This window comes from Oncorhynchus masou, chromosome 19 (assembly GCF_036934945.1).
Source record: "Oncorhynchus masou masou isolate Uvic2021 chromosome 19, UVic_Omas_1.1, whole genome shotgun sequence".
Taxonomy (NCBI): Eukaryota; Metazoa; Chordata; class Actinopteri; order Salmoniformes; family Salmonidae; genus Oncorhynchus; species Oncorhynchus masou.
This window is the reverse complement of record NC_088230.1, coordinates 13,810,914-13,825,825: the sequence shown is the minus strand read 5'-3', so window position 1 is coordinate 13,825,825 and position 14,912 is coordinate 13,810,914. Positions and strand designations below refer to the sequence as shown.

The following is a 14,912-nucleotide window of genomic DNA, read 5'->3' as shown; positions in this document are numbered from 1 at the left end:
GCCTTTGGACCTCACTGTTTACCAAAACAGACCATGGAATGTCATAAACAAAAGGATGGTAAATTTAGCCACCTGTTTTTATATCACGTGGATTTCCCTGCGTTCTTTCATCTTGTAAACATTAGGTAATATGCACTACGCCATATGAATACATGTTTCCACCCTTAGTTGTTCCTGGAGGTGTTGCTTTACACACCTGTAGTCTCAGAAAAACAAACAATTCCTCTCCTCCCTCTTCATCTCCTTTTTAAGGTTTCATTGACCTTTGATGTCGAAAATGGGCGCTCGAAATGGGGGAACATGCTAAATTGGCCAGTAGCCAAGCCTTTAATTTCAAATGTACTTGATTACATGTAGTTCCTTTTTGATTGTTGTAGTGCGTACAGTTGATACTAATACAGAAAAGCAAAATAAATGGCCTCTACTGTGCTAGCACAAGGAAGTGGAGAACAGAACAGTACCAAAACAAACGTTATTTGTTAGACTTCAAAAAGGTTAACTTGGAAGTCACCTGTGTACTTTCTGTGAAAATGGGCGCTCGAAATGGGGGAACATGCTAAATTGGCCAGTAGCCAAGCCTTTAATTTCAAATGTACTTGATTTCTGATGTCTAGTATACATTTATTTAAACATTCTTCAGATTCATCAAATTAGTGGCTTTGTTGATTTAAGGCTTGCTGAGGCTGTAATATAATTGAAAAATGTTAACATTAGGGTGCAGAATATTTTTTTTAAACTATTTGCAATGGAAAATGAAAATGTGCGTTTCTTATTGTTCAAGTCTAGGAAGTCCCGCTCAGTTTTTGGTGCCTAATAAACATGGCCTTGTGGTGTTTTTTGTTGTTGTTGCAAAGTGTGTTGCTGCGGTGTGCACTATTGAATACATACCTGATGTTGTTTTGGGACGGTCTTCAGGATTACATCGACACCCATCCTGAAATGGTGGTTCTGGACCCGCTGCCGGCCATTAGGACATTGTTGGACCGCTGCAAGTCCTACCAGCTCATCCGCAGGCTTGAAGACTGCATGAAAGGTATAGAGACAGGACTGCCACCCAAAGTACACACACAAACTGACACGCATTCACACACACACACACACACACACAAACGATCACAAATCCACAGCCATGCATTCACATATCCCAAAACAAAAACACTACACAGTCACTTGCCTAGACATTCTGTTAAGCCTTTGTGAGTTTTACGTCATAGCATCGACATAAGTAACATTGAAATCAGTTCCTCACATACTGTGTGTTATACACTTGCTTCGTTTACCTCTGGCCTGGGACTAACACACCTTCTTATAACCAGCAATGCCATCTGTGTCTGTGCGTGTATGAATTTTTGTTTCCCTTTTTGGGTTGGGAAAGCCTGGAATTTCAAAATACAGGATTCCCTCCCTGGCCTGTGTTCATGTTGCTACTGGCTTCCTACATGAGCCCGGCACTTTCCGTAAGACTTTTGTCCTGGGCTGGATGTCGAAAGGCAGGCTTCATTTTGGGGCTTTGCACAAGGGAAATGTGTGGCTTAGGGTGGGTTTATTCACGGAGTGTGTATGAAAACTGCAGAGTGGCTCGTCCTTTGTCCTGCGCCATGGGGCATTCTCAAACTAGCTAAACAAAAGGGATCAGGGTTGAAGAGGCCGAAGGGTTAGCGTTGCGAGCTGCATAGGCACATAGTGTGAATCCCAAATGAGACCCTATTTCCTACATGGTGTATTATTTTGGACCAGTGCCATACTGGTGCTGGTCAAAACTAGTGCATTATGTAGGGAATATGGTGCAATTTGGTATGCAGTCATAGGCTCTGGCATGACAGTGTTTTATAGTTTGCTTGAAGTTGAATGAAAACGGTGTCTGTCAACTCTGTGCTCACTTTAGGTGCTGGTACTCCATTTAAATTTTGCAGTACGTGTTCATATTTAAGAGTGAAAATTTTATGAGCTGCCGGTCTTCAAACAATAGAACAATCGAGGTGTTTGCACCAGCCCAATTCAAACACTGGTTATCGTATGGAAGTAAGGCTAGTTTCTATGTGTACCTATTTGGAGATAATAAGTAAATTAGGATAGTTTCTGTGAACAATCTATCCTCTAAATGATGGGAGAGCGGTTTACTCTGACCAGTCAATTCGGCAGAATCTATTGGTACTTTTACATAAAGTGGCACGACTTGCAAGATACATTTTGTTTATGGGTCTAACTTAATAAACTCATTCATGTCATTTAGTTTGTACTCTCCCCTCAACTACTTGAATAATATTTAAAATACTGTTTTTAATTAAAACAACTTGATTTGAAGATGCTTTGATAAAGCCTTATGCGGTAATATGATTTATAAAACATGCTACTGTATAAGCATTCATAATAGCTCATTGCACCTTTTTTTGAGAAACTAGCTACATAGACGACTGAATACTTAGTTACCTAATACCTACAAATAAAATTATCCCTTAGTGACTCCCCTATCCAGCTGACCTCCAGGACTGAACTTCCAGGGCAAGTGCACTCGACCTGGGGTAGTGTGAGGTGAACCGTGGGTCTTGGCTCCAGCTCCACAATTCTGTTTAAAAATACCTCCGCAGTGAGCGAAGTGTTTTCTGTGGCTGTCCTTCTCCCAGGCAACCACTTCCATGGCAATTAGCCGGTAACAGTATAGACTGTAGAGAATCGGATCCTGGGAAAATGCCGATAACACTCGCTTAAACTGTGGCTTTATGTAAGAGTCTACTTGAAGGCTTTTGGACTCCTATCAACGCACAGAATTAACATTCTCCGGGTCATATCAGCGCATGACATCGTCTATTTAGCGCCAAGTTTACTCTTTCTTTTCTTTTTTCCTTTACATTTTCCTCTGATAGGCCAAACTTTAAATGTTACTTTCCACACGATTTCCGGTCATATTACAAAGGGCCAACTTTTTGATCCCTTCGTGGGTTTTAGCATTCAGGAAATATTGATTGGAATATCACCGCCAGCTATGTATGGAGTGTTAATAGTCTGAGGAGTTGGTCAAATACATACAGATCTGGAACCAGTTGTTCTTGTTAAACCTCTTTTTTTTTTTTAAGGATCCTCAAAATCCAATCTAGGTTGAAAGATTTTGGCTAAAAGCTACTGGTGAAAGGTGGTTAAGATCACACTTACAGTGAAGTGTAGAAGTGATATGAAAGGATCTATGCATGAGCCAGTCATCCAATCAAGGTTTGTTCGTGCTGGGCTGGAATAACCAACCACACACACGTGTGTGTGTGTGTGTGTGTGTGAGAGAGAATAGATGTGTGTGTATATAGGTATGTATGTGAATAGATGTGTATATAGGTATGTATGTGAATAGATGTGTATATAGGTATGTATGTGAATAGATGTGTATGTGTGTATATGTATGGATGTGTATGGATGGATGTGAATAGATATGTATGGATGTGTATTTATGGATGTGTATAGATGTGTGTATAGATATGTATGTGAATGTATGTGTGTATGTATGTGTATGTATATGTGTATAGGTATGGATGTGTGTGTATGGATATAGGTGTGTGTGTGTGTGTGTATAGATTTGTGTGTGTATGTATGTGTATAGGTATAGATGTGTGTATGTATGTGTATAGGTATGTATGGATGTGTGTGTGTGTGTGTATAGATATAGGTGTGTGTGTGTGTATAGATATGGATATGTATGTGTATAGATATGGATATGTATGTGTGTATGGATGTGTGTGTATGGATATGGATGTGTGTGTATGGATGTGTGTGTATGGATATGGATATGGATGTGTGTGTATGGATATGGATATGTATGTGTGTATGGATGTGTGTGTATGGAGATGTGTGTGTATGGATATGGATATGTATGGATGTGTGTGAATGGATATGTATGTGTGTATGGATATAGATATGTATGTGTGTATGGATGTGTGTGTATGGATATAGATGTATGTATGTGTATAGATATAGATGTGTGTATGTATGTGTATAGATATAGATGTGTGTATGTATGTGTATAGGTATGTATGTGAATATGTATGTATGTGTGTATGTATGTATATAGATGTGTGTGTATGTATGTATGTATGTGTATAGATATAGGTGTGTGTGTGGATATAGATGTGTGTGTGTGTGTGTATATATGTGTATAGATTAGTGTATGTATGTGTATAGATTAGTGTATGTATGTGTATAGATATAGATGTGTGTATGTATGTGTATAGGTATGTATGTGAATAGATATGTATGGATGTGTAGGTATGTGTGTATAGATGTGTATGTATGTGTATAGATATAGGTGTGTATGGATGTGTGTGTGTGTGTGTGTGTGTGTGTGTATATGGATGTGTGTGTGTGTGTGTGTGTATGGATGTGTGTATGGATGTGTGTGTGTGTGTATGGATGTGTGTGTGTGTATGGATGTGTGTGTGTGGGTGTGGATGGGTGTGTATGGATGTGTGTGTATGGATGTGTGTGTGTGTGGATGTGTGTGTGTGGATGTGTGTGTGTGTGTGTGTGGGTGTGTGTGTGTGTGTGTGTGTGTATAGATGTGTGTGGATGTGTGTGTATACGTATAGATGTGTGTGTATACGTATAGATATAGGTGTGTGTGTGTATGTGTATAGATGTGTGTGTGTGTAGATGTGTGTGTGTGTGTGTGTGATGTATGTATGTGTATAGATGTGTGTGTGTGTGTGTGTGATGTATGTATGTGTATAGATGTGTGTGTGTGTGTGTGTGTGTGTGTGATGTATGTGTATGTATGTGTATAGATGTGTGTGTGTGTGTGTGTGTGTGTGTGTGTGTGTGTGTGTTATGTATGTGTATAGTGTGTGTGTGTGTGTGTGTGTGTGTGTGTGTGTGTGTGTGTGTGTGATGTATGTATGTGTATATATGTGTGTGTGTGTGTATAGATATAGATGTGTGTATAGATATAGATGTGTGTGTGTGTGTATAGATAGGTGTGTGTATAGATATAGGTGTGTGTGTATGTATGTATGTGTATAGATGTGTGTGTGTGTGTGTGTGTGTGTGTATATATGTGTGTATGTGTATAGGTGTGTGTGTGTGTGTGTGTATGGATGTGTGTGTGTATGTGTGTGTGTGTGTGTGTGTATGGGTGTGTGTGTGTGTATAGATATAGATGGATGTGTGTGTATACGTATAGATATAGGTGTGTGTGTATGTGTATAGATATGTGAGATGTGTGTGTATAGTGTATAGATGTGTGTGTGTGTGTATAGAGGTGTGTGTGTGTGTGTGTGTGTGTGTAGTGTGTGTGTGTGTGTGTGATGTATGGATGTGTGTGTGTGTGTGTGATGTATGTATGATGTGTGTGTGTGTGTATAGATATGTAGGTGTGTGTATAGATGTGTGTGTGTGTGTGTGTGTGTGTGTGTGTGTGTGTGTGTGTGTGTGTGTGTGTGTGTGTGATGTATGTATGTGTATAGATGTGTGTGTTATGTATGTATGTGTATAGGTGTGTGTGTGTGTGTGTGTGTATGTATTATGTGTGTGTGTGTGTGTATAGATATAGATGTGTGTGTGTGTGTATAGATATAGATGTGTGTGTGTGTGTGTGTATAGATATAGATGTGTGTGTATAGATAGGTGTGTGTATAGATATAGTGTGTGTGTATGTATGTGTATAGATGTGTGTGTGTGTATGTGTATAGATGTGTATGTGTATAGATGTGTATAGATATATATGTATGTGTATAGATGTGTGTGTGAAGTGTGTGTGTGTGTGTATAGGTGTATGTATGGGTATAGGTGTGTGTGTGTATTTGTGTGTGTGTATAGATGTGTGTGTGTGTATGGATGTGTGTGTGTGTATGGGTGTCTGTGTATAGATATAGATGTGTGTGTATAGATATAGATGTGTGTGTATAGATATAGATGTGTGTGAAAATGGCTGTGCAGCGACGCTTCCAATCCAACCTGACAGAGCTTGAGAGGATCTGCGGAGAAGTATGGGAGAAAGTCCCCAAATACAGGTGTGCCAAGCTTGTAGCGTCATACCCTAGAACACTCAAGGCTGTAATCTCTGCCAAAGGTGCTTCAACAAAGTACTGAGTAAGGGTCTGAATACTTATGTAAATTTCTTTCTTTTTTATGGGGTATTGTGTGTAGATTGAGGAGGGACAATTTAATCCATTTCAGAATAAGGCCGTAACGTAACAAAGTCAAGGCAACTGAATACTTTCCAAATGCACTGTATGTACAGTACCAATCAAGTTTGGACACCTACTCATTCAAGGTTTTTTCTTTATTTTTACTATTTTCTACATTGTAGAATAATAGTGAAGACATTAACTGAAATAACACATATGGGAACATGTAGTAACCCCAAAAAAAAATTCTACATTGTAGAATAATAGTGAAGACATTAACTGAAATAACACATATGGGAACATGTAGTAACCAAAAAAGTGTTTCAACAAATCTAAATATATTTGAGATTCTTCAAAGTATCCACCCTTTGCCTTGATGACAGCTTTGCACACTCTTGGCACCCTCTCAACCAGCTTCATGAGGAATGTTTTTCCAACAGCCTTGAAGTAGTTCCCATATGCTGAGCACTTGTTGGCTGCTGTTCCTTCACTCTGCGGTCCAACTCCTCCCAAACCATCTCAATTGGGTTGAGGTCGGGTGGTTGTGGAGGCCAGGTCATCTGATGCAGCACTCCATCACTCTCCTTGGTCAAATAGCCCATAAAATCTAATGATAGTCCCATTAGGCGCAAACCAGTTGGAGGCGTATCGCTGCAGAATGCTGTGGTAGCCATGCTGGTAAAGTGTGTCTTGAATTCTAAATAAATTACTGACAGTGTCACCATCTACTCTCTGTCTCAAAAAGACACAGTGGTTGAAACCAAAAATCTCAATTTGGACTCATCAAACCATTTAATATGAAGGGGCTAGAAGCATCTTCTAAGGTGAGCTACCGAGTCGCTAGGACAGACAAGCCCCCATACTATTGTGGAGGACTTAATTCTTCCTGCTTCTGTGAATATGACTGGGACAGTGCTGGGGGGAAAAGCCCAAAAAACTATTCAGACAATGTCTTCATAAAAACACTTTCACAATGCATCAGTGACATGGCAGGAGATGTTTTGAAACAATTACTATATTCAATGTTTGGGACAGATTTCCACAGGTCTAATGTCCATTGCTCGTGTTTCTTCGCCCAACCAAGTCTCTTCTTAATGGTGTCCTTTTAGTAGTGGTTTCTTTGCAGCAATTCGACCATGAAGGCCTGACTCATGCAGTTTTCTCTGGGCAGTTGATGTTGAGATGTGTCTGTTACTTGAACTCTGAAGCGCAGTTAACTCTGATGAACTTATCCTCTGCAGCAAAGATAACTCTGGCTCTTCCTTTCCTGTGGCGGTCCTCGTGAGACCAGTTTCATCATAGCGCTTAATGGGTTTTGCGACTGCAGTTGAAGAAACTTTCAAAGTTCTTGAAATTTTCCGTGTTGACTGACCATGTCAAAAGTAATGATGGAATGTTGTTTCTTTTTGCTTATTTGAGCTGTTCTTGCCATTATATGGACTTGGTCTTTTCACCTAATCGGGCCATCTTTTGTGTAACACCCTTGTCACAACACAACTGATTGGTTCAAATGCATTAAGAAGGAAAGAAATTGCACTAATTAATGTTTAACAAGGCACACCTGTTAATTAAAATGCATTCCAGGTGAATAACTCATGAAGCTGGTTGAGAGTGCCTTGATGACATCTTTGCACACTCTTGGCGAAGGGTGGCTACTTTGAAGAATATTAAATGTATTTACATTTGTTTAACACTTTTTGCAGGGGTTACTGCATGATTCCATATGTGTTATTTCATAGTTGTGTTTTGTTCACTATTATTCCTCAATTTAGAAAATAGTTAAAATACAGAAACCCTAGAATGAGTGTGTCCAAACCTTTGACTGGTTGTGTGTATAGAATATGTAGATGTCATATATCCATATTATTTATCTGAAGAATAGTATATGTACAGCAATAGTTAAATGAAAGGCCTTGACTAGAGTACAGTGTATATACTTATGAAGTGGGTTAAACAGTATGTAAACATTATTATTCAAGGAACCAGTGTTCCATGACTGTGTATATAGGGCAACAGTCTAAGGTGCATAGTAGAGTAACTGGGTGGTAGCTGGCTAGACAGTGACTAAGTTCAGGGAAGGGTACTGGGCAGAAGCCGGCTAGTGGTGGCTGTTTAACAGTGATGGCCTTGAGATAGAAGCTGTTTCTCAGTCCCAGCTTTGATGCACATGTACTGACATCGCCTTCTGGATGGCTGCTTTTTTCCTTGGTTTCACAAACTTTCTCCGGTTACCGAACTCCCTCATATTCTCCAACACTTGTCGACTTGATAAAGCATCTCAATAATGTGCAGTTACTGGTCTTTTGCTTTTTAGGGCAGAACTGTTAGCTGGCTAAGCCCTTGATCTTGGCCGGGATTCAATCTAAGGCGTGCAATCGAAGGTCACTATACAACTGACAATGCACCTTTTTTAAAGGCATTTTCCTTGACGTTTACGGAGACCGCGCATACTAGCTGAACTGTAAATTACCTTTTAAGAGTAGGTTGTAGCATTGAATCCCCGCCCTTGTTTTGTGATATCAACCGTCTCAACTATCATTGCCCAGTATTAACACACCTGGTTCAGGTAAGAGCTTGATGATTAGTCGAGTAGTAGTTGAAAAATGTGTGCTTGTGATGGGCTGGAACAAAAATGTGCAACTCTGGAGGTATTTCAGAGGTACAGCGAGATGGCAAGCTGCCACTCTGAAATGCTTCTACGTATTTCCAGGTTCAGAAAAAAGCTCAATCTGAAGCTAATATCTCATCACTTTGAACAATCTGACTATTTTACCATACCAGCTTTTTTTTGTATATTTCCCCTCAAATTATTGCCAAACCTGATGATAAATATGAGCAAAAAAAGACTAGAAATACTGAGCTATATTGTATGCTCATTTTAATCATCTATATATTTGTTCATTTCACAATTAGACAGACATGAAAAACTACAGGTAATCTAGTAAAACAACATGTTTAATAAGTAATACCTTTTATTCTCTTAAAGATTCAGGTAACTGTCAAAATAAAGTAAACACCAACATAATATCTTAATAGGGTGTTGGGTTGCCAGAACAGCGTCAATGTGCCTGGGCATAGATTCAATATTCTTTGTACCCCTAATTTACTCAAGTGTTTCCTTTAGTTTGGCAGTTACATGTCGGTGTCAAAATTATAAGATTCTTATAAATAAAATCAAACAATTACATTTGCATAAAAATGCTGAAGTTATTCTCATTTTAAGGAACTGTATTGTGTTATTCCATGGTTTCTTGTTTTACTGGGTTATAAAAATTAGGTAACACTTAAGTAAAATCCTTTTGGTCATCCATCCCAATGGGGAAAAGGCAAAGAACTCACAAATGAAAAGTGACATGGTTGTTGACCTTTATAAATAAAGTAATGGGTACCCAAAAATTGCCAAATAAAATAACACTTACCAGTATTAGCGCAATATTTAAGAGGTTTAAAACCACCGGATCAATGGTAAAATCACCTGGCATTGGATGCAAGTGTATCTTGTCCGCACGCACAGTGAGTCTTCAAATCTACGATTACACTCCACCTCCATGCCAATACGCTATTTGGAAGGGTTGCCAGAAAAAAAGCCTACGAGAGCAACCGACAAATGTGAATGCCTGGAGTTTGCTGAACGGCATTGGCATCAGGATTGGAACCGGGTGATGTGGTCATATGAGACACAAATAGAGCTCTTTATTAGGGGGATTAAAACATGTTAAATTAAAACCCACCAATACCTAGTCATGATTCCTGCATTTTCACAGACCTTGTAACAAAAATACTGGTTTTGGGTCTGTGTGAATGGTTATCTGCTTTTTTTGCAGGTACATTAATTAACACTTCCATTGTGTAACACTTCCCTCATTCGAAATGCAAACAGCCCCATGGTTTAACATGGGGTATACATGTAAATAAGGGACTGTTGAAAGGGGATCATATAAATGTTGCCTTATATTTCTAAAATGGGTAGTAGAGGTTATTTATTCAATCCGGAGTCAGGCTTTACATGTCAAGTGGACTTGAAGGATATTTGGTTGTTAAACCCGCCAATGATACTCCGGGCAGGCTCAATTAAATGCTCGGAAGTGTGCAAAGAATATGTCCACTGTTGTGCCAAAATGTCAGCAGTCAAGTTTTCAAGATGGAGCACTTAATCCTGCAATGGTCGATAATTGGGAACCTTATGGATTGTGAGGATGGAAGACTATCCTCTTACATGAACCCCATAAAGACATTCTCCGGTACTTTGGCGACTAGTATGATCTACGAGCAGAATTGACTGCTTTAGCTACCTCAGTTAGCCAAGAAATCCCTAGTTTGAAATTAACTGTTTTCTGGAAGCTGTGTGGCACCATTTCCCCTACATTTATTCCACATGGTACAGTCCCCTAACAATTTGAGTTTTAGCCAATGTGCTTCAGCCCCTTGACTTTTGAGTGACTGCAAGCAAGACACAGATATCTATCTCAATGAGTGAGAGTGCAATCTTTCTGTGTCTGTCTGCATAGTGTTGCATCTGTTGCCCCGTTTCCATCATGACATATTTAATTAAGCCATACATAATCTTTACGGATAAGTGTAATGTTTGTAACGCAGGATGAAGGAGAGCCGGTCTCTCATCAGAGATTTGCATTTATTTTGGGAGATTGCAAAATAGGACCTTTTCAATCAAGACAGGATAAATATATTGTTTCCAGTGAAAATAAAATGTTTTTTGTTTTGTTTTTCTTAAACTTGTTTCTCTAACTTTATAGCAAGTCAAGCTAGCTTGCGCTGCTAGCTAACTAGGTTGAAGATGCCATTGTAGCTAGCAACCTCCAATTAAAAATAGTCATTACCTGCACAAACTTACACAAGAGGCTGGTCATATAATTGGCACTACAGCCAATGTGTAATTAACGTTATATGATTTAAAATTGTAGTCACTTATAGGAATGGTTAATTGTTTGCAAGCTAGCTATCCCATAAAGCCATCACCGAAAACCATATTTTAATCTGGTGGTTTGGTAACTTCCTGTTCTTCGTCAGACTCTGGCTGGACTGAAGATGATGCAAAGTTAGAAAAATTTCTAAGTATGTGGCATCTGTCTTGCAACAGAGCCTTCAACCGCAAGGGGGCATTGCTTTTCCAATCCTTTGTGGATGTCCCCATTTTAAATGCATGACATCCGGCGCAATGATCGGAGTGCTTATAGGTAATGTGAATGAGGCTTGTGTTTGTGAAGGCTCTATGCCCCAAGGCCCTCGTATGTCTTGGGGTCTTTGTATGGCTGGGTGACAAGGCTTGTAGTCATGGCGTCCTTGCTAAGAGGTGCCCCACTGTCTGTCCCTGGCTTATAAAAACACATACTGAAACGGAGACCGAGGGTCACAGTGAGCAAATATAAACATACCACTGGATGCCTAGATGACGCCCAGAGGAGCATAATGAGAGAGCGAGAGAAAGAGATAAAGGAAAACAGTTATATGGGGAGAGTGGGAGGGACTGGGGAGAAAGGTATGGAGGGAGAAGAGAGATTACAACCTCAACTGAGAATGAAAGGGTTGATGGAGACAGAGACCGGTTAGACAAACCACAAAGAGAGAGTGAAAATGTTGCAAAGCAAGCAGACCTTTTGCGTGCTCTGCTAGAAACAGCTGCACCAAAGACGGCGGGACTCGAAGCCATCACAGCTGAACGGCTCCCTTGAGACCTTGGAAGGAAGATGAGATATTGGAGAGAGCTGTAGCAGTTGACCTTTTTAGTGTGATTTAAAGTAATTGTTTTCACGCAGTCTCTACTCCAACTGACAAGCACATGGTTAAACGCATAGCACAGCAAAGGATTGTTACATCTTCTCAAACTGATTTTAAGACTTATTTTCAACTTAGTTTCACTCCCACTATTTTTTTTCCTTCACGTTGTGACTGTGCTATAACAATTTATCGAACTAAACTAACTAAAGTTTACGATTTTATGACGCTCGGGTATGTAGTCGTATTTACACACAAACACTTTAAAAAAAAAATAAAAAAATAAATCTCCTTCCTTTTCTACGTACTTACATTATTAAGTAATTTATACAAATAAGCATGATTATAGTAAACAGTATAGTGATGGCAAGGATAGAATAAGATCTTTCTCTCCGTCTTTCCTCTAGATGAAAGGATCTGCTCTCCTCCCTTCATGGTTCTAAGGAGTGAGTGTGGAACTGACACTCTCAAACACATCCAGAAACATGGCATTACCTTCCCTTTCAGTACGTAAGATCACATTCTCTACATGTTTGGTTACCAGAACATTTCTGGAGACTTCTACAGGGTCTCTTCTAAAAAGATTCAAGTCTAGCTTAATTTTCAGAACTTTGCTTGACTGAATAGAATGACGTCCTAATCTTTTCACCTCCACAGTTTGTAAAACTCCAAACTCCAACTCCCATGAGGTAAGTCTTTATTTTATTTTATATTACAATATCCCATTTGTGCCTGCATTGACTTAAATTAAATTTGCCCCAACCCTGACTTCATCCTGTCCTTATGTTAACTCCCCTCACAATCACTACCTACTCTTGTGAAAGCTTTTAGCAATATTGACCTAAAGGGAAATTCAAGACCATAATGTCACTAATGAGTGATGGCATTACGAGTTGGGTCTGAGTAAGCCTACAATGAGGTAGTCATGTGCTTTTGTCATTGTGTACTCAGACTCGCCTTGGTCATAAAAATAGGTTGGGTTGACAGGCTATTCTGTTAAACTGCTTGTGATAGAATAGTGGTTCAGAATATGTGTGGATTGTAAAATAATCACTAGACATTGGATTGTCCACACCTATTTTGTGTAGATTTCTACCAAAAAGGAAATCTCAAAACAAAATCACAAAACCCCAAAAAGGATATGGGGTATTAGTGTCCTCTATCTGGTGGGGAAACATTGCGGCGCTGATCATTTTATTGAGAACATGGCAGAACATTTTTAGTTATTGCACAAAAATGTTTATTATATTTGGTTTTGAGGATCTTTCAAATCATTTAACTTGGCTGATGCAATAAACTAATGGAATAGTCCCAAAAGTGCTAATCTCACTCATCTGGCACTCCAGATATTGCTCAATCAAAATCAATGTATTTCAGAGAAGACAAATACAATTTGAGTACAGCTGAATGAGGTCAGACAGCAGATTCGACCCACCACTGAACTGACAGAGGGATAACAAGGGAGGATAGATGATGTTGAATGAACAGATGCACGAGTCTTGCATGTTTACCCCCCCCCCCCCCCCCAATAGATGGCCATCATCTTCAGTGAGGAGGACCTGAAGGATGTTAAGCCCCCGTGTGTGATCCAGAACTTCATTAACCACGATGCTGTACTCTATAAGGTGTATGTGGTGGGAGAGGCCTACTATGTGGTGGAGAGGCCTTCTATCAGAAACTTCCCTTCTGGACCTGCAGGTCAGATATACCCAATTCAGCTTCAGCTTCAAACACACAGCCCCAGCCTCCTATACACTAAAATGTATTTTTTTTACCTTTTATTTTACTAGGCAAGTCAGTTAAGAACAAATTCTTATTTACAATGACGGCCTAGGAACAGTGGGTTAACTGCCTGTTCAGGGGCAGAACGACAGATTTGTACCTTGTCAGCTCGGGGGTTTGAACTTGCAACCGTCACTAGTCCAACGCTCTAACCACTAGGCTACTACCCTGTGTATTGAAGTAAACATGAACATTTCACCCTATTCCCATGTTTGTTATACCTATTCAATATTTTCAAATCGACATGAAGTATGTAGGAGTTAGGGCTATGTTTTTTGTATTAGGCCATAGGGTTGGGTGGTACCCAGATTTTCATACCGTTTCTGGGGTATACGGTATTACTAAATGTGCACACAGGGGGAGCTATTTCAACAACAAAAACCACAAAACAATTTAGGCAACAGCGATCTTGATCCAGAAGGGGATGGAATGCCTCTGCTGAGCTTGACATCGAGCCACTAGGCTTGCAAGTTAGCTAACTAAATGCATAGCTGGAGCCCTGAGCTGCATACAATTTATTTGACACATCTTAGATTTTTTTATAGTTATACTTAAGAAATGTTTTTTTGTTTGTTTTACATTATTGAAAATCATACTGTCGTTGTTTTGAAATACCCCAGTAGACTGTATATAGACTGCCCAAGCCAGATACTGAGTCAACTCAAGCCTCCTTACCTGAACTCATAGCGGATCCATTTAGCCCAGCCCTGCCCTATTCTAACCCAACTTGAGCGTGTCCCATTTCAAATGTCGGAGTATAGAGTAGGTTTCAATTGTGCGTTTTTGATTAGAGAAGTGTTAAAAGCACAGATGGTGTCCGAGTTGAAGTGGACGCTAAGTCCCCTCACCAGCTTATCAAAGTTTGCATCTGAAATAGCACCCTATTCTCATGCATTACTTTTAACCAGAGTCAGTGCACTATATAGGGAGTAGGTGCCACTTCAGAATTGCCCCGTTTCTTAGAGACCGCTGTAAACTGGCACATTACCTTATAAAGACACTTGATTTACCACCGTTTATAAACATGTCCTCTGTTTAAGCACGGCATGGTGCCACATGCCAAGTTAAATGACCGTTAATGGGATTTCCGAGTTGCTCCGTTTGACGCAAAGCACCGCTGATGCATTCCCAAACAATTCCCTGCTTTGTGTCAATGTTTGTGCCCATCCCGTGTTTGTGTATAGGTTCAATTTCCCTGGCTCACTGAGCAAGGTATTCATTAGCATGTGAGTCACTCACAGGAGTACAGTCATCAGAGTGGATCAGACTTTTAGTTGAATCTGCATGGACATT

The 14,912-nt window shown here is 39.8% G+C and overlaps 1 protein-coding gene across 3 annotated transcripts in view; it reads left to right on the top strand.

Annotated features, from left to right (window-relative positions):
• itpk1a (inositol-tetrakisphosphate 1-kinase a) overlaps window positions 1–14,912 on the top strand; it is a 63,892-nt gene that overhangs the window by 38,711 nt on the left and 10,269 nt on the right. For all 3 annotated transcript variants that reach the window (XM_064925024.1, XM_064925025.1, XM_064925023.1), the window contains 4 exons: window positions 916–1,033; window positions 12,245–12,343; window positions 12,495–12,526; window positions 13,370–13,535. In XM_064925024.1, the coding sequence (XP_064781096.1) occupies window positions 916–1,033; window positions 12,245–12,343; window positions 12,495–12,526; window positions 13,370–13,535 (415 nt within the window). The remainder of the gene's footprint in view (window positions 1–915; window positions 1,034–12,244; window positions 12,344–12,494; window positions 12,527–13,369; window positions 13,536–14,912) is intronic.